The following is a 25,984-nucleotide window of genomic DNA, read 5'->3' on the forward strand; positions in this document are numbered from 1 at the left end:
TCAGGAATTAAAAAAAAAATGAAATCTCTCTCTCCCTATCTAACCCTCTCCTTTTCATATTAGTTTCTTTCTGTATCTCATATTAATATATCCCATGTCTTAAAAAAAATGAGAACTCCACTTGCATCCCAAGTTCCATAAGCCTCTTAAACTATATCTTAAAAGAAAAAAAAACTTTAGGATTACAATTAATTTCTTCTGCCTCATGTGTGCCCAGTTTGAAATGTTCAAGTCTGAGGCTAAATGCATTGCTGTCAGTTTTCTGTTAGCTCGATGTCAGCTAAAGTATAACAGGCAGAGCTTTTTTGTTTGTTTCAGATAGAATGGAGAAGGATTAGTACACCTATCAGATGTCCCCCGATTTACCCTCTTTATTTGTCATGTTTACCATTATCACTGAGAGTGAAAACTAAGGAAAATCCCACATTTTCAGTTGTCATCAGAACAGAAATTGTGGGGAAATCTTCCAATAGGGACTACTTTTGAGGGATTCCCTCTCACTTCTTGTTTTGGCTGTGGGACAAGACGTTATGCTAAATATCCCCAATGGGACACAGATGGAGAAAAAAAAAAAAAAAAAAAACTTCATTACTAGTTTACAAAGTTACATGTTTTGGCTTTAGCACTACTTTAAGTGACCATCCATTCAGTTTTAGACTGAGAAAGGAAAGAGAGGAACAGAAACATAGCTACATGGATCATATAACCACTTAAGCCCCGGAGGATTTTGCTGCTCAAAGACCAGGCCCTATTTTGTGATTCGGCACTGCGTGACTTTAACGGACAATTGTGCGGTCGTGCGACACTGTACCCAAATGAAATTGACGTCCTTTTTTCCCACAAACAGAACTTTCTTTTGGTGGTATTTGATCACCTGTGCGATTTTATGATTTATGTCATTTTTATTGTTTTTTTTTTAACTAGTAATGGCGGCGATCTGTGATTTTTTTTTTGCGGGACTGCGACATTGCGGCGGACAGATCGGACCCCTGACTAACATTTTTGACACTTTTGGGAGTACCAGTGACATTACTACAGTAATCAGTGCTATACATATGCACTATTACTGTAAAAATGACACTGGCAGGGAAGGGGTTAACTTTATTAGAGATCAAGGGGTTAAGTGTGTCCCTAGAGGCGTGCTTCTAACTGTAGAGGGGCGTGGCTTTTGATGTAACCACAGAGACATACAATCCTACATAGCACATCGTATGATCTCTGCTGTTACACCAGGGAGAATGACAGACGGCTTTGTTTACATTAGCCGCCTGCCTTTCTCCCTCTCCAGCGGGAGATCGCGAGTGACAGGCGGACATCTGAGCCACCGGTCACTCGCACGGGGACCTCAATGAAGTGGGAGCGGGAGCACGCCCCTAGCAGCGCGCGTTCGTCCCCTACAGGCTCCTGGGCGAGCGACTTTGTCCAGGAGGGGCTGACTGCCGCAGTAAATGTACTTGCGGCGGTCGGCAAGTGGTTAATATACCACAGAGAAAAAGATTATTAACATAAACATACTGTACTTCAATTGATTGCAAAGTCTTGTTAAAAAAAAAATAACAAACATGTTCTACTTACCTGCTCTGTGCAGTGGTTTTGCACAGAGTGGCCCAGGACCTCCTCTTCTCAGGTCCCTGGCTGGTGCTCCCGGACCCTCCCTCCTGTTGAGTGTCCCCAAAGCAAGCAGCGTGCTATGGGGCACCCGAGCCGAGTCACAGCTCCATGTCAGACACAGAGCCGTGACCTGCCGCCTCTCTCTCCTGATTGGCTGACTGACTTTGACAGCAGCAGGAGCTGATCACGCTGCGCTGCTGTCTCAGCCAATAAAGAGTGGAGTCCCAGGTAGCTGAGAAACTCCTAAAACATTGCTGGAGAAGATTGGCTCAGGTAAGTATTGGGGGGGGGGGGGAGCTGAGGGGGGCTGCTCAACACACAAGGTTTTTTTTATCTTAATGCATAGACTGCATTAAGATAAAAAAACCTTCTGCCTTTACAATCCCTTTCAGAAACGCACACCTTTTCCACTGCCTGATGCCAGAGTCAAACCCTCTTTGGTAACTCATGCTAGAGGAATCTCAAGCATGCAAAACCGTAGTACATGTGCACACAGATCTTTGTCGGTACTAAAAGATTTTTCACTTTATTACAAAAGCATAGCAGTACAAACCAAACTGGCAGTTTGCTCCCAGCTTAATAAAAGGTTAGACATTGTCCGAAATGTTGCCGTGTAAAAAAAGATTTTGGACTGCAATTATATAATAAAATGAAAGCCCTTTTAAAGGAGAAGTAGGGCCAAAGCTCTTATAAATGCACTGAGTTCTGAACTTCTGTGACCCAGATTCAGCCGACAGTGGGTTAAAAGTCTGCTTTCAGCAGACATCACTCAGCTGGTTCAGACTCTGGAGGGTTCCTGACAATAATGTTGGAATTCACCCAGCTGGCTAAGCATTTCAGCATGCCACTTAGAGCCTGAACAACCTGCTGCCACCCCATCCACAGCCTGGCGCTCCAGTTAGCACTGGAAGGGCAGAGCAGAGAGCTGGTGATTGACAGATGCTCAGAGCTGACCTATGAACTGAGCAATCAGCGGTATTTGATCGCTCAGTTCTCGGTCTTACGATGGCCATACGTTATACAATTTTCTTATTCAATTTCTTCTACGTAGTGCTAGGACCTGCCTGATTGCATACAAATTGAATGTGTTTAAAATTTACCTCCTGTTATACGGTTTTGGTAAATTTAAAGGAAAATTTGTGCAAGAAAGTTGTATAATGTGTGGCCAGCCTTGAGGCAGCGGGGGACAAATGCAGCATGGGATCAATGCTGCTTCCACCGAGGTGAGTATTTATGTTCCCGCACTTCTCTTTTAATATAAAGGCCTGTGTTCATGTACTATAGTTTTTATACAATTTACTATCAACTGCCATTTTAATAATAACCAAACCTACAATTACCACTCAAAACAAAGGGTCTGATTCACACGCAAGGTGAAATAAATTGCTAAAGCAGTGAAATTTGCTGAGCCACTTGTGTACACGTCAAGCGTGCAAGGTTTTCAGGATTTTCAACATGTTTGCCTTATGGTGACAGGAAGATTTCTCCGGTAAGACAAGTTGGTTTTGTAATGCACACAAGCTTAAAGAGGAAGTAAACCCTTGGCAAAACAATGAGAAAAAAAAAAAAACCTGTAAAGACAAAGGTATAATGAGCTAGTATGCATCGCATACTAGCTCATTATGAAATACTTACCTTAAAACGAAGCCCCCGCAGTGCCGCCCACTCAGCGTCAGGACGGCCGACATGTTAAAAAAAAATCGCAGAGCGCCGCCATTACTAGTTAAAAAAAAAAAACAATAAAAATGACATAAATCTTTCCCGTAGTTAGTAAACGCAATAACTTTTGCGCAAACCATTCAAAATACGCTTATTGCGATTTTTTTCACCAAAAATATGTAGCAGAAAACAAATTGGCCTAAAATGTTAAAAAATTTTGATTTTTAGATTTTTTTTTTCATATGTCAAAATTGTCGCTCTTTTTTTGTTTATAGCGCAAAAAATAAAAATTTGCACAGGTGATCAAATACCACCACAAGAAAGCTCTGTTTGTGGGAAAAAAAAGGACGTCAATTTAATTTGGGTACAGCATCGCACGACCGCGCAATTGTCCGTTAAAATCATGCAGTGCCGAATCGCAAAATTGCCCTGGTCTTTGAGCAGCCAAATCCTCCAAGGCTAAAGTGGTTAATGATAATGGTAAACAAGACAAATAAAGAGGGGGAACCTTCTTAATGGGGAAACCGACTGCAATATAAAAAAATTATTTCTCTCCACTCTATCCAAAACCCAAAAATTTTTTGCTTTTACCGTATTTATTCGAGTATAACGCGCACACGTGTATAACGCGCACCCCTAATTTTCGATTAAAAATCGGTATAAAATTTTGTTTTTCACTGGTACAGTGAATTCTCGGCTAGCTGCTCGATTTCCGTGAATTTCAGCATGATCAACAACTTTGAGCTTGAATAAAGTATCATATGCAGAACGTTTTCTATTGATACCCTGAGTTGCCATCTAACGGGTACCAGTATATCAATTAAAATATGAAGAACACTGAATTACGGTACGCAAAACACTGAATTGTACAAAAGCAATGCTTACCGTAACGTGTGGGCGAGGCGAGGTAATGAAGCGGCGACCATACAGCAGATAATAAGAATTCTCACCCCCAGTTCGGGCCGCCCACTGTACGCGACGAGGGGACGTTTTTTTTTTCTTCGCCCTCGCGTACAGTGAGCGGCTGCAGCCCGGAAAAGGCGCAGTGCGAACTCACAATTCGCCTGCGCCCTCAATGGCCCGGCCGCCACTGCCACCCCACCCCAGCCCTCGTTTATAACGCGCACCCAAACTTTGATTTATTTTTTTGGTAGAAAAATTTGCGCGTTATACTCGAATAAATACGGTAGTTATACTTTAATAAAGAACATAGAAATAAAAGCATGATAATTGTTCAACTTGCTTCTTCTTTCCAAACGTGTTCCTGTTCCTTCCTTTGTTTTATTGCTATAGTCGGGTGGGGTCTACATAATAAATGGACCTTGTATTTTTTTTTTGCAGTCTACTTTAATTATCAAGAAGTAACTATTTTGAGCTTTTACTTGTTTACATAATTGTTGGCTGGTATACTTGTTAATAGGTTGGCACATTAGATTGCTATCTACATGCCCCAGAAGAACAATGGTAACCAGTGGTCAGTTTACGTTTCCTATTAATAGATAACATAGACTTAATTAAACATGTTTTAAATCTGTCACCACCCAGTATGCCACTAAAGGGAAATTACTTCAGGAAAATATATATAAAAAAAATATATATATATCTGTTATTGCCATATAGATAGATAGATCAATATCGTAGAAGAGTGATAATGTTGATTTTTTTTTTGTCACTGGTAGTTAGTAGTGGGAACCATTTTGCCTTTCTCGAAAAACATTTAAGGAAAAGACAATATTAAAAATTCAGATTGGACCTTTTATTTATTTGATAGACATTGTAAAATTGTCTGATTTTTCAGAATCTGGATAGCAGCACACATATAGTGTTTCCTATAGTCTGCTTACTGAGTTGTCACTTTGCAGATCTGGCAGATCTATGATATTAACAACTATTAGGAGATTTTTTCCCTGTGACAGCAATACTGAATTACAAATCAAAATAAATACATGACAGCTGATTATATGCGTGCGTCAAGGAAAGATATTTTCAAATGGTACCTGTTCTTGTTTCTTAGCATTGTCATCTGTCACCAGTCTCTGTCCCATTTTATTGTTAAATTATAGTAATGGTTTTGTCTGACAGCTAGATCAGAAGATAGATTGTGGGGCCTACTGATAAAAAGTTGGAAACTGATATTTCACTTTTATAAGAGAAATATGCACGTGAACAATTTACCTATTATTAATATAGTTGTTCTATGCAATTTTTCTATTTTTTTTTATTATCATTAATGATATTTGTAAATTGGTTTTAACAGTGTATAATTACGTTCTGCCCATTCAAAGGTAAACAGAAAAGAAGCAATCCATTATTTCACTTTTTATGTTTTCTACCAATCAAATTCTGTAAAATCGCCCTGTCAGATTTTCCCCGCTCGATCAGCACTGCTGACTATAGCCTGCAACACTGATCGTGTATAATCACAATGGGGAAGTCTCCCCATTGTCAGAATACAGTGGTTCAGCAGGAAGGTTTTCCCCATCCACACTGAGCGCGTGGATGGGAGAATTGAGTCCGTTTTTTTTTTAATGATTGAGATTGAGAACAGAATTTTGCTGAGATTGGGTTCCTTGACTTACAGTAGCTTAAGTCTTCAACACAAGCAGATCAGTCACACAGACTCTAGATGGCCTCAGAAGACACACAATTGAACCTTTGTGTATAGCTTTACCTGATCAGCTTTGTAAACAATGGTCTATTGGGTCCCATCAATACCTATGTGTGTTTGTCCCAGTTATGTGTTAACATACATGTGTGAATGGGAGTGAGCTCCTATAGTTTTCCTTTAATAAACAGACCAAACAACATCACATAGATATAAATCAGCCACATGAGAAAAATTCAAAGATTGAGAGGTGCTAGATCCCAAGTTTCAGTTGGTAGTGTGTGGCCAGTTGCTTGTATATGAATACATTGTCTCTGATTAGGCAGTTACTGTACATGCAAAAGGCCTCTAAAATGGCACCTAAGCGTAGCCCATAGAATATGTAGAAAAAGAGGAATGCCAGTGAGGAAGTCCAATGAGCATTTCATTTCCTCTGCTTGAACTGTGTTTTAATGCAAAAAAATTCTTATGTTTAACCACTTTACCACCGGAGGATTTTGCTGTCTTACGTCCAGGCCACTTTTTGCGATTCGGCACAGTGCGAATTTAACTGACAATTGCGCGATCATGCAACGCCGTACCCAAAGGAAATTTATGTCCCTTTTGTCCCACAAACAGAGCTTTCTTTTGGTGGTATTTGATCACCTGTGCGATTTTTACTTTTTGCACTATAAATAAAAAAAGAGCGACAATTTTGAAAAAATAACAATATTTTTCACATTTTTTTATATGAAATCCCCCCCCAAAAAAATGTAAAAATCAAATTTTTTTATCACTTTTGTCCAATTTGTTTTCTGCTACATATTTTTGGTAAAAAAAAATCGCAATAAGCGTATTTTGATTGGTTTGCGCAAAAGTTATTGCGTCTACTAACTAAGGGAAAGATTTTTGGTGTTTTTTTTTTAAAGAGTAATGGGTGCAATCTGCAATTTTTTTTTGCGGGACTGTGACATTGCGGCAGACAGATCGGACCCTTGACTGACATTTTTGACATTTTTGGGGGTACCAGTGACATTACTACAGTAATCAGTGCTATAAATATGCACTGTTACTGTAAAAATGACACTGGCAGGGAAGGGATTAATTTTAATTGGAGAGGGAGGGGTTAATGTATGCCTGGTGCTTACTGACGTGTGTGGGGGGAGGTGACTGAGTGACACAGGGACAGATCGCATGTTCAGCTATGCTAAACCCTGCAATCTGACCCTGTCTGTCACTTAGGAGATCCGCCCGCTTTGTTTACACAAGCGGGCGGATCTCCACACTCGATTCCCCGACGATCGGGGAAGAACGGCGGTGATCACCGCCGCTCCTCCCCTGGCCCGACTCCCGCTGTGACTGAAAACAGCGGGAGCGAGCCACCGGCGGTGCGCGAGCGCTGCCCACAAGGGGAGGAGACCAGCGACGTAGGTCTATGTCGCTGCACGATAACGAGCCACATTGCTGCAGTAGCAGCAATGTGAGCAGAGGTAAAGTGGTTAAGGAAAATGAACCAGTGTAGGCCCTTAAGGTTGGACCCGTAAGCATGTGAGGAGGAACTTGGAGCTTCATCTGCTTGCTGATTTCGTATTTACTTGTCTAAAGCTGAATTCTTTCCTCAGTACAACTCAGTCTAAAAAACATTTTTATATATATATATATATATATATATATATATATATATATATATATATATATATATGAAATTGGTCAAATAACTTAAGCCAGCCTTAGATGATCTAAATCTCGATCTATCTATGGGCAGGCTGGATGTACTAAAGTCTATCTATCCTATCTATCAGTACAACCAGCCTCAGGTTTGTTTGATATGATTACTGCCACTGGTTATAGCAGGCAGCAGTGGTCATTGTCTTCTGATGATGGGGAAACCTCCTACTGTCAGAATACAATAGCACAGAGCGAGGGATTCTCCCATCAACACTAATTGTGTTGATGGGAGAATCGAGTGATTTTCTTTCCTTTACTCCATGGTTAAAGAAAATAAAATGGCCAACCTTACCGTGGTCCAGATTCCACCTTATCATAGTTTGTTCATTCATTTTTTATTATGTAGCATTCCTGCAGTCTGCTCCACAGCACTAGGATCTTGCATCCCATGTGACTGATTTGCTAATTTAAGTAGTCCTTAGTAATATGTCCTTAGCAGAGAATACTTAATTTGTGGTTGCCTGGCTTGGGTCACAGCATAGTCTCCTTTTGGCTTTGAAAAGAAATACTTGCGTAAAATTCTAGCCTTACTATAGCTTGTTTGGAGGAATTGCATATGCATCAGATGGGAATAATTGACACTGGTTGTCCATAGCAAGCCAATCAATGCTAGACTGCGAGTCTTTTGTGACACTTGCTAAAATGTCAGTTTCACTGCAACACAAGGATCAATATGCTTATTTAAAGAGACGTTTGGAAATAACAAAGGACTTTAATGGCTTAGAGCAAAATTAAATGAAGAACATTCATCCTTTATATTCACCGAAAGTAATGAATTAGTTTCATTTAGAAAAAAAAAGTTTCATGGGAGATGAGTAAATGTAGCTTTTCCCTCAACAGACGGTTTACTTGAATGAAAAACCACCAATTTACTAAAAATTGCTGACATAGTACACATCCTTTTCTTCCTTCCATAGCGTAGCAATTACACTGAAAACAATTAATTATGTTTTGATGCAAGTATATGTGTGTGGGCTGCAAGTGAATAAAACTTAGAAGTCCCCAGGGTCTGAAGTGAGCTTGATTGCACACACTTGTTCTGCTGCTTGAGTTTATGTGGACTGTGTGGGTGCTCTATTTCCAAAACATTTGTAAGTGTTGAAAGAACAAGATAGTTATGGTGGGGATTTATCCCAGTGCTAAAAGTAGAATAGATAAATATAGATCATATTTATTATGTTGAGATGAAATGTTGCAGGGCATCAACATATGGTGGATGCAGAAAAAATCAAGCACAGATTTTAAAAACAATATCCGAAAACTAGATACATGTGAGGCTAACGTATCAAACCATACTTCAGTGCTTCAATACCAGGGCAACTTTTGAAATGGCAAAGGCATCTGTGTTGACAATGGTCCTCACTAGAGTTGAGCGGAAACACCTGGATGTCCGTGTTCGGCGGGTTCGGCCGAACATGAAAAAAAAGTCTGGGTCCGTGACCCGGACTTTTTCCGAACTTTACCCGGACCCCGAACCCCATTGAAGTCAATGGGGATCCGAACTTTCAGGCACTAAAATGGCTCTAAAAAACCAATGGAAAGGGCTAGAGTGCTGCAAATGGCAGCAAAATGTAGTTAAGAGCATGGCAAGTGCTCTTAAAAAAAATTCAATTTAAAATTTTTAATTTTTAAATAGCAGATTAGAACAGCACTCTGTAGTAAAATATAGCTGAATGCTGCACACAACAGACTGATAAAAATATTTTTTTCTCCCTCCTCCTCCTCAGTGGGCTCAAGTGAGGGCAAAAAGATTGTTCACTGCACCACCTCCCACACAGCAAAATCGATGTAGATTGCTAACGGACGATTGTTCTGTCCTGTGTCTCCTAATCTCTCCCTGCCTACTCTCTCCAGCCTGTCCCTAAAATGCTCAAATATCTTTCCCTGCCTACATTCCGACCTGTCCTTGCATTCTTTTCGGGCACAATGTTTTTTTTCCCTGTCTGTCCCTAATCAGCAGCAGCCAGCACCGTTGTGTGTGCTCTCTCCCTACACTAGAGCAGACTGACGCACAGCGTGCTGTGTCTCTAGCTTATAATGACCTGGGTCACATGCTTCAGCTGGCCAATCACAGCCATGCCATTAGTAGGCATGGCTGTGATGGCTTCTATGGCACACCAGTTAAACGCTTGTTGATTGGCTGTTGAAAGCCCGCCATTAAAACCGCTCCATTACATACAGGAAATAAAATTACCGAACACAGATTTTAAACCCGAACATACAGTAAAGTTTTCGGGTCCGTGTCCGGGTAACAAAAATCCAATTATCCGGTACGGACCCGAATAATACAGTCCGTGTTCGCTCAACACTAGTCCTCACCTTGAAATTGGAAACTATACATGGAAATTGTAAGATAAATAATATGGGGTTTCCAAACAGCCAAGAAATGGAAGCATCCCTCAAGCACACATCTCCATTAGAAGTCAATTTTTCTTATGTTTATAAGTGTGTCATAGTAATAGACTGTTTTTGAAAGCACCAAGATTCATGGCCTGTACAAAAGAACTGAGCCTTTTCAAGTGTAAAAGAAGGGAAAGAAGAAGACCAGGCCCTGTGGTGATCCTTTTCATTTCAAAAATATATCCGAAGATTAGTGCCAATATGAAAGCTGCGCTTCTGCTGAATTGTACGAGTAAACACTTGACCTGTTTTGTACAGTGTCTTGGTGTAAGTGCCTTTTAGGTATGTCACTTCATGTCAAAGTGGCAGCGTCAGGCTTAATGGAGCATTACCACAGTCTTGATTTTGTTCCCAGCCGCAGACTTTTGTCCCGCAAAACTCAGCCTAAATGGATCGAGCCCCAGGTTTCCTTTTCCATTTCATTCTCCACTAAGATTGGGTGGAATAGACTGAAAGTCTCTGTGTAGTTCATTTCACACAATGCGCAGCCATATCACAACATAGAAACTAAGGCTATGGAAACCACCTGGCACAGAAACCGAATAGTACATTATTGCTGTAGATGGTGATCCTTAAAGTTAATGGTTAGTGACTTTGTGCTGCGAAGCCTGCACATTACCTGACAAGTATTGTAAGAAAAGAGAAAAAGGTTTCCCTTTCTCATCCATCAGGAATATGACTGTAATGTGTATTTGCCTCATTGGTCCGTTATGCAGACATAAAATGTCTCACTGCAGTTAACCCTCGTCACTGCTGCAGAGGCCTGAATCTTGGTGCTTTCAGCGGGCTCTTGGGGATCTCTTATTATTAGTTTTAGAAAAGGACAGAAAGTGTTTGCATGCAGAGCCAAGCCACTGTTTCCTGGCAGTATGAAATTACATATAGATAATAGCTATGGTAGTCTAGATGGAGCACGATTTGCTAAAATGTTAAATAGCTTAAAAATTATTCCGAATCTTGTGCTTTGTATTAGACAGAGGTCTGATGCTACATCGGTGGCTCTTGACCTATTTTATGTAAGGAACAGGCTAGTCCATGTTCTAATTATAAAGGATATAGGTGAGCTTTGTTTTAAATGAGACCTCCGGCAAGCAGGAACAGTTGCAGTCTGTAAATGATTCTTAATTCTATATCTACAGCTTGCTGACCTTGTATTTAATAGTCCTATTCTATGAAACCTACATGATCCATGTCCCTAGGTGACTCAGATATCAATTTTTACATCTGGTTACCTAATAAAGCAAAATGAAGATGCACACAAATCCCTTTTTTTAGAAGGTGTATCTACCTTCACCATTCTTCACAATTGCTAACTGCCCTAGTTTTACATTTTATGTTTGGTTTTAGCACAGGTGATTTTCCAAATACAATCCTCCTTGTACTTTCATATGTTCTTTAACCTTCTTAGCGGTATTCCCGAGCGTGGCTCGGGGTTAAATTTCAGAGCCAAAAGCAGTAACCCCGAGCCACACTCGGGGTACCGCCAGAAGCATCGCTGGATCCTGTAAAAGAGGTTTCTTACCTTGTCACCGGGATCCAGCGATGTATCTCAGCGGTATGCGGCAGTGGATCTTCCTCCCGATCCTCTCCGTGCCCCGGCTTCCGTCTCCTGCGACGTGACGTTTGCAGGGGGTTGGAACCGGCGGCAAATTCAAATGTAAAACACACCAAACACACTGATACAATGCAAAATAAAATAAATTCACATTACATTGCCCCCCAGTGCCCTTTCCTGCAGTTTTACTGTACTTTTTATGCATATAAACATATATATATGTATATACGTGTATATATATATATATATATATACATATATGTATGTATACATACATACATACTTTAACTTATTTATAGTTTTTATTATATTATAATTTATGATTTTGTGTCTCAAACTTTATCATACCCGAGATGAACGCACAATAAAAAAAAAAAAAAAATGTAAATAGTTGGTTTGTGCTGCTCATTCTCAAGAATTACATGCAAAATAATGGTACCGCTTTCAGCACCTAAAATCCGAAAGAATCATACCGCCAGGAAGGTTAAGGCTGGGTTCACACTATTGCAATGTCAGACATCGCATGTGATTCGCATTGCTGTGCAGTTCAATTGCGATGTCTGTGCGATGCAAGTTGAGCCATACAGATTGTATGGCTGAATTTGCATTGCATTCGGACAAAAATGGAGCAGAACCCTTTTTTGGTCTGCACTGGAATCGGATCGCATGGGTGTTCACACCCATACGATTTGATTCCTGCACCATTTCATAGCTTGCACTGCGATCTGGGGGTATCCTTACTTTTATATTGACTTCTGCAACGCTTCACCCGCACTGGATTCGCGAATCGCAATAGTGTGAACCCAGCCTAAAGATTGATGTATTGAATGCATAAAATTATTTACTCCAAGACAGAAGGATGCGTGTGATTCTTAATAGCACAGAATTGTGAGTTTTGAGGCTGAAGAACTCCCACAGTGTGGGAAGAATTTGGAAGGCAGGTGGTGCAGGAATATCTAAAAAAACAAAAAATCCAAATAATGCAGAAGACATAAATGTCAGATATTCAAATTAAGGCGTCAGGTCAATCTTCAGTGAAGTTGTGGATAATATGCAGTAAATGTACACTAAAGAGCACAGTGGGGTTGATTTACTAAAACTGGAGAATGCAAAATCTGGTGCAGCTCTGCATAGAAACCAATCATCTTCCAAGTTTGTTTGTCAAAGCTTAATTGAACAAGCTGAATTTGGAAACTGATTGAAACTGCCATGCACAGCTTTTGCACTCTCTAGTTTGAGTAGGGGTCCTTTCCGCCAGGCGGACTCCGTTTTTCTCAGCGGGTATCAATCCGCTGATCCCCGCTGAGCAGGTGGATGACAGCTCCGTCTCCGCTATCTTTGCAGAGACAGACCTGTCAGATCCCCCCTCTCCTCTATGGGAGAGCAGATGAAAACGAACCGCCTGTCCATTTTCATCCGATCCAATCCTCCAAAATTTTGGTTTCCATCCATCTGGATTCTACAGACAGGATTGGATCAGATAGCAGCGGGTGTCAGCGGAGATGTTCCCGCTGACATCCGCTGCTCTATAGAGGTACATGGAGCATTCTATCCGATCCGCCTGAAAAAACTGACAGGCTGACCTGATCGGAAAGCCCCTGTAAAAGGGGCCTTAATCAGCCCCAGTATGTATTAGATATGTATAAGAAATGATTGGATTTGCCCGCTCACAGTGGTGAACAATAACTGAAGACAATAAATACTACAAGTGTTATGGAAAATGACCTTTAACATGAAAACAAAAGTGAATCTTTATGTTTGACAATCGTTCTGAAGGGTTAAATTAGAAAAGTGCTGAAAAATGGGAATCATTTGTTGGCAAATCTTGAGTGAATCTGACCCATTTGTTCTCTGTGTGCAAAAAAATAAAGTTATTATTTGAATTTGTGGTTTAGGTGGCTAATTTGATTTAGATAATGATATAAATATGTCACATAACTTAATAATCTATACTTACGTTGTAAGTATCAACGCTTACATGTGATCAACGCTTGGGTGGTTAATTGCAGAACAGCAGCCAGCAGTCTGGGAAGCGCAATGTTTTTATGAATCTAAAGCTGGGAATCACAAGGACATTGCTGCTACATCAATGAATAGTGTCTGTAGGTACCTTTATCGAACTAAAGCCAAGATGTATGGATTAAATGTGCTCTATAAATCTTACTTTGTTCCAGTCAAAGGCAACACCACTTGCATATTTTCTTACAAATTCATCCAAAAAATAAATGCTCCCTATGAACTAATTCTTTCTCCTCTTTTTCTCCCACCACAAACCATTACCGGTTCCAGCTGAGTGTAAGCCTTCCGGCACTTAACTGTTAGAAAGATTATTGGGAAAGACTAATGCTGGTATTGGGATGTGCCCTGCTGCTGTTCTCTGCAGCAAATTTTGCCATGGAGCTATCCTATGGAAAAGCTGAAGGGCTAAACACCCAGACAGGCTAATGAATCTCCAGCAGTTCTAGGGGAGCTTCAGCTCTCCTCTGAGTTGCTTGTTTGCAAGCCATGGGTTCCATCTAGTTATTAGTGATTTTTTTGTGCTGCCGGGTCTCCACTGTATTTATATTTATACCATTTACCTTTCCTGCATACACTCACAGTGGAGAAAGTTACAAATGATAGTTAATTTTTTTCAAACCAAATAGATTCAGCAGGTGGGATGAGTCTGAAGCCACCTTGGCTAATTAACAGCGAAGTCTTCGCATTTTGTTTTTCTTTTTTTTCAAAAAGATGAATGCACGTTAAATCTAAATTCATTTAGAAAAGAATGCATGTACTCTGCCCTTTTTTTATGAAGCCAGCAGAGAAAGACAAGGGTGAGGGACAGGGCACTTTGCACATAGACAATCCCATATTAAAACGTGCAAGAAACATTAGCAGACACAGACTTCAGCCAGTTGTCCTTGTCAATTACAAACTCGCACTCATTTTTATTATTCCTTTCCTCCAAGAAATAAACCTTGGAGAGTGGAGGGGTCAGTGCAGGGAAGTTACTTATTATGAAAAACTGGATTTTTCTTTTCCTGACAAGGACATTCCAGTGTCTTACAAATGCATAGTTTGAGCTTTAATGTTGGTGAAAGGTAAACAAATTCTTTTATATTTCTAAAGATAATCAATCCACAGTTTTCTGGAGATTTTAATAAGTGGATTTTATTTCATATCAGTATTAAACAGCCTGCTAAATCTTGGAATTGTTTGGAGGTTCCAGAAACTGGAGCTCAGGTCACTGAAATTTTCTCTTTCAAAGATTTTTATTAAGATATCAATACAGGTAACAATTGCAAAACGAAACATTTCGCTTTTTGTAAAGGGGGTAACAAACTTTGTGCACCGCTTAACAAAGCATTACATGGTAAAATAACATCTTCAGTAAAACAAGGCATTACAGGTACCAAGGCTCCAAGGAAGAGGAGGCAACCGGCCTAGATAAAGAACCAAAACTTGGGGGGAGATTCGCCCAGTCCCGAGGCAACCCCAATGGGATCAGAAGCTGTTACCAAGGGAACTGGAAGAAGCCCCACAGCGCAAATTATTCAACAGGTATCCAAGGAGCCTAAGCAAAATAATACTGTCTTATAATGAGTGGAAAGCAGCTTGAGCAATTAATAAGACTACAAAGGCAAAGGGCATAATGCAAAAGCAGACTGCTTTCACCTAAATGGAGTGGAGAACATCAGTATTGGGTATACCCCTAACGAGCCCTGAACTGAAAGATAACTGAACCCAAAGGAAACCCCTAAAAGCAATCTGGATGAAGATGTATAAGAACTCATGTGAGCGGTGAGGAGAACAGGAAACAAGAGGAGAGAAAAGAAGCAAAAGAGAAGCCAAAGAAGAAGAAGGAGGGAAGAAAGGAAGAACAAAGGAGGCTACATATGCCCTGGAGGTCTCACAAAACAACAGAGAAGCAAGAGAGATGATTAAAAGATCAGGGAAGTATTTGTGTACTTCGCCCAAGGTTCCCATGTAATCTCAAACTTCTGGGAAGTATTCAAGAGACTACTAGCCAGTTTTTCTTGAGTCATGATCCAAGATATCTTTCTTTTCAGCAGAGTGAAAGAAACTGTGGAGGATTTCCATAGGTCACTGAAATTTTAGGGTCATAGGTCTATTACACATATTTTTTCGAGGAACAAAGCAATAATGATTTATATGTACTGTACATTACATGGTACATTTGTGTTCAACCCTGTGAATCTAATGCAGTCGTTTTCAGGGTGGTTTTATGATGGTGAGAATAAGTGATACTAAAGTTGTTCCTTTAATAAGTAGGTAATGTGTGACCTACACACAAACCATCAAACATTTAATACTTCCCTGTACGTATAACACCTAACCTAACCCTAAAAACCGTACAAAGGAACCCACAGCGCAAAGACCCCATTGCTTATTCTTAATTTATCTTGTGGACCTGTGCTTTCTGCACCTTTGTTGCTGCTTCTTAATCACCAGTCATGAGGGAGGAAGCTCTGACATGAGAACGCAAAACCCTGTCTACCAAGATGACCACGTAAACACCGAGGCATTGTGCAACACAATGCACACAAAGCTATAGGAAACACTGGTGACTAATCCTTTACCATCTGCTAACTTTTTTGATACAGCTTCCACAGTTTTTTATCCTCTTTTTAACTCTTATCCATGCCTCCCAATGGCCATATAACACTACCATTGATTCTGCTACTGCCAATTCCTCACCAGATGTAGAATCAGTGTGGTCTCAACTAATATTTTCCCTAATTGTGTTTTTCTCTGTCATTGGCTGTAAACCTGCTAAACTTGCTTACAACATGGTGTTGTGCCTTTGGTCCAGCTAATAACTAGCTAGCTGTAGAGTGGTCTCTTGGTGGTCCTATCACCGGTAAGGTATTGCTGGCAACATGATTGCTAGTATGACATAGTCCTAATACATAACTCCAAAAGTGAGCACCTTACTTGTAACCCCCTTACCCAATATTTTAGCTTGTATTAATCATCTTAACACTATAGAAAGTCACAAACGGGATAAACAATAGGGAAAGGGACGTTGTGATACCAGGAAAATGTATTGGGAAATACAGATTCAATCGTATATATAAAGAAATATAAAATTTTATTGATACAAGATAAAAAAATCTATATGCTACAAAGTATCATAGAATCAACATATTGGTGTAAGAATAAAAATACAAACAATCACACAATCACATGAGATTTGACCAGTCACTTGATGTACAGCATGATATATGGACTCCAAAACCCCTACACGTTTTAACCGTAGATCTTTTTCCGGGGGTATTGGTCCAGAGTTTTAACCATATCTGTATATATATAATAAAGTAAAAAATTGTGATTGTGGGGTTTCTCTATATTCAAACTTTTGGGATAGATACAATATGTTGCCAATATATAGTGGAACTGAGCATTCCTTTCCAATCATTTTAACACTAATTACCCCTTTTTTGTGGTCTTTTGTCTGGATCCTCAGCACCAAATCCTCACATTGTCAAACCTCTGACAATGAAAGTAACTGACCTAATGTTGTGTTCTATAAAATGCATTAAAACTGTGCTGCTTTGCTTTTGGTTAACATAGGAAAGGCTTTAAAATTTATGCCAGGTTTTTACTTCCTTCTTTGACCTCATTGGGAAGATTCTTTCTGTTTCTTTGACACCAAAACATGAAAATGGGGATGGAGGATTGTCACCAGGCCCGGAAAGCACTGACAGAAAAACAAACATTGTTCTAGCCCTTCCTTTCTTTACTAAACATTTGTATTTTGCCCGTGCCCCCGTTGGAGAGTTTTTCTTATGACTTTCAGGAAATAATAATACATTTCCCAAATAATAATGCAGACCTAAATACCTCCTCCCTACTCTACCCAATGCATTATCAATGTTTTGCTTAGAGATGGGCTTTAATCCCCGTAGAACCTAGCACCTTCATTTTATGACAGCCCAAGAATATGAATTTGTTGGAATGCAGAGGATTTGTTACCCTATTGCAAGTGACACACTCTGTGCTAGTCAGAGAAAGAGGTTGCAGTCCCGCCTAAAAGCATTTTGAAAAGCTTGCTGAATGTACAGTAGGTGTAGATATAAAATTCAGATTAGAGGTGAATTGATTGAACTTTCTTCTTTAGTACATCTGCAGTGTTTTCTGGGCAGCTTTGGTGGTTCGATCAAATAATCTTTTATCTGGAATTAAAATCTTACAAGTAGAATATCAGGGTAGAAACTTTTTAATGTGTTTCAAAACCAATGCAAATATATTATTTCCAAAGAATGTCAGTTTAGGATATGAAGTATAAAAAAGGTTTGGTCTTCATCCCCCTGGGAAAGCATCGATGTGCTTAAATACACTTCTACAGCATATATTGTTTACCACTATTACATTTATATAAGGCAATATTTATTGTTCTTTTTCTTAAAAACGCATAATAAATTCTTTTGAGCCAAATACTGAGATAATAATGGCACTGACAGTCATTTTAAATCTCTAGTCAGAGTTTTTATTGCATGTTTTACCACATCCGCTTAGTCTGAGCACAGCTACTGTATATTAAACGTGTATATTAAACTTTGTTCACTTCTGCATAGAGCTATGACATGTGTTCAGAAACCTTCATAAAGGAATGTTCGCCTAAAAGATGTAGATTTACTGTATTTTATTACATTCCTTATAACAACTTTATGGGTTTTCATTCCAGTATGATTTTGTAGAACTTTTGGAAGGCAGCAGATTAATTTCAAGAGAAAAACGCAACTTGCTTGAAACTGAAAAAGTGGGTCGTCTCCCAAGATCTGTCAGTCTTCATGAAGCTGGCTTCATCCAGTATCTTAACTCTGGAATCTGGCACATTGCATTTTATAATGATGGAAAAAACTCTGAACCGGTGTCTTTTAATACTATTGTTATAGGTAAGTTCAACCCAGAAAGTGTGATTTCCAAATGTTATTGTGTAATGCAATCACTATACCTATATTAATAATACTGAGCAATATTTAAAGGTACTGATCATCATCGAGAGGTCCCATGTTTGAGGACATCTGTCATGACATTAATGTGGGGACTGCCAGTGCTGATCTACCGAAAAAGTCCTTATCTCAGAATACCAAATTTAAGTATCAGCATAACGTTCAGGCTGCAGCAATGGCAGACTATATGTCTCTATCATTGCAGTTTTCATTTAGGGCTGATTTCTAACTGGCTACCGTTAGTGAATGCACCTTGGTATTATTAAATGAAGGACACAAAGCTTCAAGGCAAAACATTTAGTTCCTTGGTACAGCTGGAGTACCGAGTACTCCTGTTGTATTTCTTTATTTTCTATGTGCTCACAACTGTGTCGTGTACTCTGCTGGATCATTGTCAGACCAAGGGCTGTCTTGAATCTGCAATATCAATCCCTTTCTTGATGCTATCGTAGTTACCTTGTTAAATTGTATCTGGTGCCTTATCCTGCTAACTTGTAGAATCTCACTATTAGTGATGGGCTGAACATCCCCTTAGTTCTGTGCACACCAGAACTTCCTAACAGGGAAAAAGTTTGGACTCGAGCCGCAAACTCTTTTGAAGTCTATGAGACCCAAATATGAAAAATTAAAAGCCCCCATTTTGAAGACTTATATGCAAGTTATTGGCCATAAAAAGGGTAGGGGGGCCGGGGTACTCTCTACGGGAAGCAATCGTGGGTGCCTGGCGGCAATCGCGGCCACCGGACCTGAAGATCGGCTTCCCCTCTGGCGAATGGGCACGCGTACACCCCCCCCCCTGAGTGCTCCCGCAAAGCGACGTACGGGTACGTCGTTTTGTGGGAACCTGCTGACCTGCAGCAGTATATGTATGGCGGCTGGTCGGTAAGTGGTTAAAGATCATTTTTAAAGGAGCAGTGATTTTAATGATGCTTAAAGTGAAACAATCAAAATGTAAAAATCATTTAAATATAGTGCCTGGGGGTCCCCTTAGTCTGCCTGTAAAGTGGGTCATCTGTACCATGTATAGAGCCTGCTACAGAATAACTGAAATTTATAAAGAAAAAAAAATGGCATTTAAATTGCTGGCAATACAAAAAAAAAAAAAAACGGTGTGGGGTCCCCCCCAAAATCTTTACTAAACCCTTATCTCCGAGCATGCATGTGAGTGAGTATGGGGTACATAGTACCCCTACCCGTTCACTAAAAAAATGACGTCACAAGGGAGTGGTGCCACCAGATTCTGATAAGCCCCCTGCCCACAGACCCCCACAACCACTGTCTAGGGTTGTGGGGAAGATGCCTTTGTCCCCATCAAAAACATGGAGCTTTGGGGTGGGGGCAGAGCCCCTCTGCCCCAAAGCACCCACTCATGCGGTCTGGCCTAGAATGGTTCAGGAGGGGGAACTTACTTGTCCCCCCCCCTTCCTGGCCTGCCTGGCTGCATGCTCGGTTAAGGGTCTGGTATGGATTTTGGGGGGGACTCCCACTCAGTTTTTGCTAAACATTTTTCTATTGCCGGCAATGTTTTTTTTTTCTTATTCAGCCGTCAGTGGGAAGCCTGTTAACTAACTTGTTAAGGACGCTTCCTGGCCCACTCCTTAACTATTTAAGAACAATTATTTACTGTTATTTACTGTATTTACTGGCTTAGAATGCACTGTGCAGCACGCAGTGCATTGTCGGGTGCTCGGCAGGCAAACATCCGCCGAGCGCCCCACATATTCGGGGGTGTTTCGCCGAACGGTGAACAGGCTATGTTTGGGCCAAACCTTTGCTCTCCTGAACTACTCGCCCAACTCTACTATCTATTAATCTTATGCAGTGCTACCTCACACCCTTTGCATCCAACATGTGTTTACCATTTTGTTGTGCTCAGAGTAGCTTTGCTTTGCTATTCCAACCAAATGTGCTGCCTGTCTCTACAAGTCTTGTTCTCTAGCTTTCTGGCCTTTTTACCTTCTCTCTCGTAGTCACACTTTGTGTTCCCTATCTTTGCACTTCTCCTTTTTTGTCTGTCCCTGAAGTTGCTGATTTTGGTTACTACATGGCCATTTTCTGTTGTTACTTGGGTTATCTTGCAGCTCAACAGAATTAAGGTCTCTGATGAATGACAATGCCAAAATTCCCACCTCTGAGGTGCTTGCATCATGACTTCTTACGTTTATGTACCCTGTCTTTTGTTTTTTCATACTCCCAGATGTTGTTATGTTTCTGACTGACCTCCCAGCTTTACTACTATCTCACAAAACCATTATTAGACTGTATTTGAACCTGAGCAGAGCATACGTAGAGCAAATTATGGGTGATTATTACAGTATTACAGGCAACAGACAAGAGTTTTTGCTTGTGTGTCAATCTTCAGGAATTTGTTTCTTGGGCAGGACAAGGGGAGAAAAGCAGTTCAATGTGAGGAGAGGAATTTTTTTGGCACTAAAATTTGCAAAAACATGTTTTTGCATGCAGTTACCTCACTCCTATTAGATGTTTCCAACCTTACTAACTTTGGCTTAAGCCCCATACACACGCGTCGATAATTGGCCGCGAATTTTCGGCCAACGTCCAATCGGCCAATTTTCGGCTTGTTAGTATGATGCTTCCGACAACCGACTCCGACTTTTCGGCCGAAAAAATCTAGTGTGCAGGCTATAAAATTTTTGTTGGCCATCAACACAACGGCCGAATTTCCGTCAGTCAGCACAGATTTCGGCAGACAAAAATCTGATGAGCAAGATTGGGCATGCTCAGAGAAGAGAAAACACACAGAAAGTAAACCAGCACATGACATCACTTCTGAAGTAGATTTTTGTTGGGCGAGAAAATTCGTGTGCAGTCTAGGCACATTCCAACCAACAAAACACCACTCTGGACAAAAGTCGGACGATCGGTCGGCCGATAATCGTTGTGTGTGTACGAGGCATTAGTCTCTTGATGGTCCTGATAGGGTAGCAGCAGCACCCATAGAAGTACACACCACTGGCCATTTCAAAATCTTATATGCATTAGAAAAGAAATTACATTATTACATACAAAATCAATAACATCAGCAACAATCTATATAAAGTCAGTCTAGCATCATAGTTGATATGAATTTTTCCTAGGCCATGGCTTTGCTTTCTCATAATGGAAAAATGCAGTGAACAATAATATGACAATAATTTGACTTGCTGAGTGAAATTAGCAATTGTAAGGTAAAGTGAGGCAGCCCAGTTCACACTGTTCTGTAACATTTCAAAAATCATTTTTTAGCTTTCTCTCCTGCTTTGTATCATATTGAGTGTGGGGTCAAAGTGTATTGCCTACTGAATGAAATGACTGACGTGGATTTATGTCTGATCTAATTACTGTATAACTATCTGCAAAGATGGTGAGCAGGCATGTCATTTTGAATTAGTCAAATGGCATTAAAAATATTATGCACTCAGGACATTCTTGTCATAGCAAATTGAAACTTCTAATCCTGTCCTATCGCAGGCAGCAATTACAGGAAGTAGTCAATATTGGCCTTTATTCAAATTATTAAGCAACTTCTGGAATAGCTGGCCGATCAGAAGGCCTGACAGCTTTGTAAGGAATGAAAGAAAAATAGAAATGTGTATTGTAACAACTCAGCAGGTCTTCCGTTTACAGACTTGTATAAATAGTCTCACCAAATCTGTTATTTACAGATTCCGTCGTGGAATGTCCCCGGAATTGCCATGGAAACGGCGAGTGTGTTTCAGGAACTTGTCATTGTTTCCCTGGATTTCTAGGCCCCGATTGTTCAAGAGGTACACAAATTGCTTTTCTTTTGTTAAACAAATATAGCTAAGATGCTGGAACACATGCCGTCACTATTTCAACAACAAGCAGCTGACATACTTATTTATTTGCTTTATCCTTTGTTGTTTTGGTTCTATAAGCTTTGCCACCACTTGAACAAAAAAAAGGAAAAAAATAAAAACAAACCTAATTCTTCTTTTGTCATGTTATATTTCACAGCAGCCTGTCCTGTGTTGTGTAATGGGAATGGTCAATACGCCAAGGGACGCTGCCTATGCTATAGTGGATGGAAGGGAACAGAGTGTGATGTTCCTAGTATTCAATGCATCGATCCTTTGTGTGGAGGCCATGGAGTTTGTATCATGGGATCCTGTGCGTGTAACTCAGGTTATAAAGGGGAAAACTGTGAAGAAGGTAAACGTGAAATATGTGATGTATAAAGACCTGTGAAAGAAATTCTTACTCCTATTGTCCGTTTGACATACTTAGTAGGTGATCATGATATCAATATGATTCTGTATGGCCTTCCTATTGAGAACCTTTTTCAATTAAAGAAAATGTAAGCCCAACATTTCATATTCCTGTACCATGTACTTGTAGGATATCCTGTTCTCACTTTGTGCAAAATCCCTGGTGTTCCTGACAGTTCTGAGAACTCATCCTGCTCTCCCCCATTGATCAGACTTGTTCTTCCATGACCCCCCCCCCAACACACACACACACAGCCATTCACTGGGAAGAACAGTGTACTGTTGCTTCTCCTCCCCCTAGCTCTCTGAGCTCCTTATGCAGCTGAGAGCAGAGGGTATGTGACTGCATTTAGAAAAAGGGAAAAGAAGGTGTTTATAATGGTTTATAGATAGATAGATAGATAGATAGATAGATAGATAGATAGATAGATAGATAGATAGATAGATAGATAGATAGCTATATATATATATATATATATATATATATATATATATATATATATATATATATATATATATATATATATATATATATATATATATATATACACACACACACAAATGTTTTGCCTTTCATCTCTATTTTACAGTGAATGAGATGTTTTATAAGGTTAGGGTTTACATATACTTTAACAAAAGCAGGTTAGAACTTGGACCTACATTGAAAGAAATATATTTATTTGAATAGTTATTTTCAATATTGCACTTTCATGAGAAAGAGTAGAACATTTACTTTTCTTACAGCTAAAAAATAAATTGAGACCCTATTGGAGTCTGGTTGTTTGACCAATGGCATGATGAAGGGGCAGTTTGCAAGCAAAACCACTGATTGGCTGAAGCTCAGTCAGGATCTCAAGCCTGTTTTCAAAGACCTTGTCATTGCTCATATGAATAGGCGCCAAACTGGTCTCGAATGTACTTTCCAGTTTGTAAGGTTGCATTTTTCCCTCTGCTGTTTCCGTTTAATAACATTTAAGAGGGTAACTAAGCTAAGAATTTTTTCTTATTTTCAATTCAAGTCTGCTTTAGGTTAATTATTACAGAATATGTGACGTCCCGAACAGTTTGCAAATACCATATGGGAAGCAGTGTGATGAATTCCTGATTCTAGAAAAACTAAATGTTAAGGTTAAATATAACAAAAGGCCACATTTTTGCCATTTCTGTTTACTAAATATAATCCTGTTGTTCACTTAGGAGTGATGTCTATGGAAAATTGAATCTAATATTTAGTAATATGCTTAAACAGCAGTATCAACATATCGATCACACTAAAATTAAGATTGGACTCTATATAAGTGTATTTAAATCACCATACTCTCATCATGCTCTCCCATACTTACAGTGAGCACATTAGTGCACAGATTATGTTTACTTCAGTGATCATACCCAGGCACTTTTAACAGTTGTTACACATTGTGTTTTTTTACTTATTAAGGGGTCAATGTATAGGTAACACAATTTGTGCTTGCATATTCAAAAGAGTTGGCTTTAGCCTGAAATATCAGGCCTGCAGTCCTTAGTTACATAGTAGGTGAGGTTAAATAAAGACAATAGTCCATCCAGTTCAACATGTGTAGGTGTGTGTGGCTGTAATCATCTCACATACCCCTGAATGTTCTGTTCTTTGAGATGTACGTCTAATAGTCTTTTGAAAGCCACCATACTACCCGCAGAAACCACTTCTTGTGGTAGAGAATTCCACAATCTTGTAGCCCTAACAGTAAAGGACCCCCCACGTTGCCTGAGGTTAAAACGCTTCTCCTCTAATCGCATTGTATGCCCCCGAGTCCTCATGCAATCCCTTCTACTGAACAGCTTTTTTTCTAAGCTGAGATCCCCATTGAGAAATTTAAAAATTGCTATCATGTCCCCCCTTAGGCGTCTCTTCTCCAGGGAGAATAAATCAAGCGATTGGAGACGCTCTTCATAATCGAGGTCCTCCAGTCCCCTGATTAGTTTAGTTGCTCTTCTCTGTACTCTCTCCAGCTCCGACACATCCCTTCTGAGGACTGGCGACCAGAACTGGACAGAATACTCCAGATGCGGTCGGACCAGAGTTTTATAAAGTGGAAGGATTATAGTCTTATCTGTGGAAAACATCCCTTTCTTTATGCATGCTAATATTCTGCTAGCCTTGGTAGCCGCCGCTTGACATTGCAAGCTGCTGCCTAGTCTATTATCAACCAAGACACCCAGATCCTTCTCCATTTTTGATTCCCCCAAGGGTTCCCCTCCTAACGTGTATTGTGCTTTAATGTTTCTAGTCCCCAAGTGCAAAACCTTACACTTCTCTACGTTAAACCTCATTTGCCAAGTCGTTGCCCACTCCGTTATTTTGTCCAGGTCATTCTGTAGGATATCTGCTTCATGCTGTGCTGTTATTGCCCTGCCTAATTTTGTGTCATCAGCAAAAACTGATATCGAACTACTGATCCCGTCCTCAATGCTATTTATGAATAAATTGAACAAGGTTGGTCCTAGGACTGAGCCTTGGGGGACCCCGCTTACTACCTCAGACCAGTCTGAGTATGCGCTGTTTATTACCACCCTTTGGACACGCCCTTTTAGCCAGTTCCGTATCCGTATCCGTATTCTGTACCCTGTACTTTTATATGATTTGAAAATGTCTTTCTGATAACAAAACTCTTTATAATTCATACTAAGGAGTAAATATACCATAACTGTTTGCTTTGGCAACAGAACCTAAATACTTTTGGATTAGCTTATGAAAGATTCCATATAGAAGAACTGTTGTGCCCTATGAAGAGAACAAAAACAATCCAATGCATTTCACATCATGCAGTATCTAAATCACACTGAAACATGATACATGGCTTTCGGCACTACTAGATGTAATTAGGAAATCTGTGATGTTGTTATGTAGAGCACAGACCATTTCGTCTTGGCTTCTTAGAAAGGAAGCCACCATTTTCTTTCCATGATCAAATTGTTTTTATTGATTTGCATGTGAAAAGCAATGCAATTAAGTCCCTGGAATTAAATTTTCAGACCATTGACCCTACAAGTGTAACGTTTTATTGAGTCAAATTGCTGAATTAAGTCTCATCATCAAAAGAACGTTAATAGCAGTGCAGGAAGATGTGAAGTATTCAGCTGATAGATTGCTGCATAATGCAAAATAGCATAATTATACTCTCATAGTGGAGATTTTTTATAAACCATAAAGAAAAAAAAAGGGGGGGGGTTGTTGCCCATAACATTCCAGTTTTAATGTGCAGGTTAGAAAATTAAAGCA

General features: G+C 39.9%; 1 protein-coding gene across 25 annotated transcripts in view; it reads left to right on the forward strand.

Moving 5' to 3' along the window:
• TENM3 (teneurin transmembrane protein 3) overlaps nucleotides 1-25,984 on the forward strand; it is a 1,577,510-nt gene that overhangs the window by 1,316,367 nt on the left and 235,159 nt on the right. For all 25 annotated transcript variants that reach the window (XM_082244015.1, XM_082244035.1, XM_082244033.1 and 22 more), the window contains 3 exons: nucleotides 18,229-18,439; nucleotides 22,162-22,263; nucleotides 22,475-22,669. In XM_082244015.1, the coding sequence (XP_082100141.1) occupies nucleotides 18,229-18,439; nucleotides 22,162-22,263; nucleotides 22,475-22,669 (508 nt within the window). The remainder of the gene's footprint in view (nucleotides 1-18,228; nucleotides 18,440-22,161; nucleotides 22,264-22,474; nucleotides 22,670-25,984) is intronic.

This window comes from Pelophylax lessonae (genome assembly GCF_965119305.1).
Source record: "Pelophylax lessonae genome assembly, chromosome: 1".
Lineage (NCBI taxonomy): Eukaryota > Metazoa > Chordata > Amphibia > Anura > Ranidae > Pelophylax > Pelophylax lessonae.